General features: G+C 43.6%; 1 protein-coding gene across 4 annotated transcripts in view; it reads right to left on the bottom strand.

Annotated features, from left to right (window-relative positions):
- The window catches only part of LOC106875206 (cardioacceleratory peptide receptor), a 53,783-nt gene extending 51,405 nt beyond the window's left edge, over positions 1 to 2,378 (bottom strand). Inside the window, exon 1 of one of the 4 annotated variants that reach the window (XM_089343221.1) lies at positions 1,995 to 2,378. Coding sequence is in view for 2 of the 4 variants with exons in the window: in XM_089343219.1 (XP_089199345.1) it covers positions 1,995 to 2,291 (297 nt within the window). In the remaining 2 variants the exon portion in view is untranslated. The remainder of the gene's footprint in view (positions 1 to 1,994) is intronic. The other 3 variants (XM_089343219.1, XM_089343220.1, XM_089343222.1) reach the window with 3 other exon arrangements.
- Positions 2,379 to 2,500: the final 122 nt, after the last annotated feature.

Below are 2,500 nucleotides of genomic sequence, written 5' to 3'. Positions count from 1 at the left end.
TGAAAGGCAAAGTCGACTACAGCAGAATTTGAACTCAAAACATGCAGACGGACGAAATGCCGCTAAGCATTTCGCCCGAAATACTAACAATTCTGTTTTCGATCTGCTAATAATAGCTTCAAATTTTACCACAAGGGCAGCAATTTGGGGGAGGGGAGGGGATGAGTCGATTACATCGACCCCAGTGTTCAATTGGTACTTATTTTATCGACCCCGAAAGGATGAAGGGTAAAGTCGACCTCGGCGGAATTTGAACACAGAACGTAGCGACGGGCGAAATAGCGCTAACGATTCCGCCAGCTTACCACCTTCAATCTGCTAATAATAATTATTTCTACTCTGGGCATAAAGGCCCTGAAAATTTTGGCGGGGAAAAGAGGGATAGTCGATTACATCGACCCCAGAGCGTAACTGGTACTTATTTCATCGAAATCTGAAATGTAAAGCGACCTCGGTGGAATTTGAAAAACTGTATTTTCTAAATCTGAGGGTGCACCATTGAATAGTGAGGGGGCAGTGTTGTCCATTGCACCACATTAAAGACAGGCATGCGTGCAAGTGGTTGAGCACTCCAAAATAAAAACAAAAAATAGTTCTCCGTCCGTTACGACGACGAGGGTTCCAGTTGACCCGATCAACGGAACAGCCTGCTCGTGAAATTAATGTGCAAGTGGCTGAGCACGCCACACACAGGTGTACCCTTAACGTAGTTCCCAGGGAGATTCAGCATGACACAATGTAACAAGGCTGGCCCCTTTGAATTACAGGTTCAACACTCATTGTTGCCGGCTGAATGGTCTGGAACGAGGTGAAATAAAGTGTCTTGCTCAAGGACACAATACGTCGCCGAGAATCGAACTTGGGACCTTGCGATCGTGAGTCGAATATCGAGACCACGAAGCCACGTCCCTCACAGATATTCACAACACGAATAACCAAAATAGCAATAACCACAGCAACAACAACGATAAGAATAAAACAGGAAATATTCTTTTCTGCTCTAGGCACAAGAGCCCGAAATTTCGGAGGAGGGTCCAGTCGATTAGATCGACTCCAGTATACAACTGGTACTTAATTTATCGACCCCGAAAGGATGAAAGGCAAAGTCGATCGCGGCGGAATTTGAACTCAGAACGTAAAGACAGACGAAATGCCGCTAAGCATTTCGCCCGGCGTGCTAACGATTCTGCCAGCTCACCCGCCTCATAAAGCAGGAAATATTACAACTATAAGCACAACCATAACAGCAACTGCAACAACAAAGCTAGAAGCAAATACAACAAATAAAAACATAAAAGAAATCAATAACGAAATTGATAAAAAGTCGGAAAACAAACAAAAGAAAAGTCAACGCAAGTCATTTTAGTAATAAATAATAAGAAAACAAAACGAAACAAGGAATCAGACATTGGCTATGGGTGGGTGGGAGTGAGGGATGGGGGAGAGGGGGGAAAGAAATGATGGAAGGAAGGAAGAAAGGAAGGAAGAAATAAAAGCAAGAAAAGGGAGAGAAAGAAGGAAAGGAAATGAAGGAAAAGGAGAAGAAGAGGGGAAGAAAAAAGAAGACGACGAGGATGGTGATGACGATGAGGGTGGAGGAGGAGGAGGAGGAGGAGAAGAAGAAAAAGAAGAAGAAGAAGAAGGAGAAGGAGAAGAAGGGAAGGAAGGATGGAAGGAAAGACAGAAAGAAAAAGAAACAAAGAAGGAAGGAAAGAAGGAAAAAAGAAAGAAAGAAATAACATGAAGGAGAAAGAGAAGAAGGAAAAAGAAAGGAAGACGACGATGACAATGACAATGATGATGACGATGATGATAAAGAAGAAGAAGAAAAAGAAGAAGAAGAAGAAGAAGAAGAAGAAGAAGAAGAAGAAGAAGAAGAAGAAGAAGTGATAGATGCTGGTGGAAGGTGAGTTTGATGTTTGTAGCGAGTGGAAAGGTGGGGAAGAGATGAAAGAAAAAGGAATCCATAGAAGAAGAAGTTGCCGTTGACTTACCTTGTAGAAATTGAAGACATCCACTGAAGAAGAACTGTTGTTATAGAAGCGACTGATGGAAGGATTCGGTTGAATAGCAGCGTCTGTGAGAAGTGATTGGTTCGTAATGTCAGACATGTTGGAGAGAGAAGAAGTTGGTGAACTGATGCTGTCAAAGAGCACAGGAGAAGAACTCATGTTCTCACTCTCTCTCTCCCTCTCTCTCATGTTCTCACTCTCTCTCTCTCTCTCACTCTCGCTCTCTCTCTCTCTCTCACTCTCGCATGCTCTCGCTCTCACTTTCTCTCTCTCTCTCATGCTCTCTCACTCTCTCATGCTCTCTCACTCTCTCATGCTCTCTCTCTCACTCTCTCATGCTCTCTCTCTCTCCCTCCCTCTCTCTCTCTCTCTCTCTCTCTCACCTTAAAAGGGTAATGTTGTCACGTAGGAGGTTAGTATTCATGTTGGCCCTTCTGGGGTTATCTTCTTCATAACCACTACTACTATTACTGTTGTTACTGCCACCA

Source organism: Octopus bimaculoides, chromosome 27 (genome assembly GCF_046866305.1).
Source record: "Octopus bimaculoides isolate indiv1 chromosome 27, ASM4686630v1, whole genome shotgun sequence".
NCBI lineage: Eukaryota > Metazoa > Mollusca > Cephalopoda > Octopoda > Octopodidae > Octopus > Octopus bimaculoides.
The sequence above is the reverse complement of the archived record's forward strand: the minus strand, read 5'-3'. Positions and strand labels throughout refer to the sequence as shown.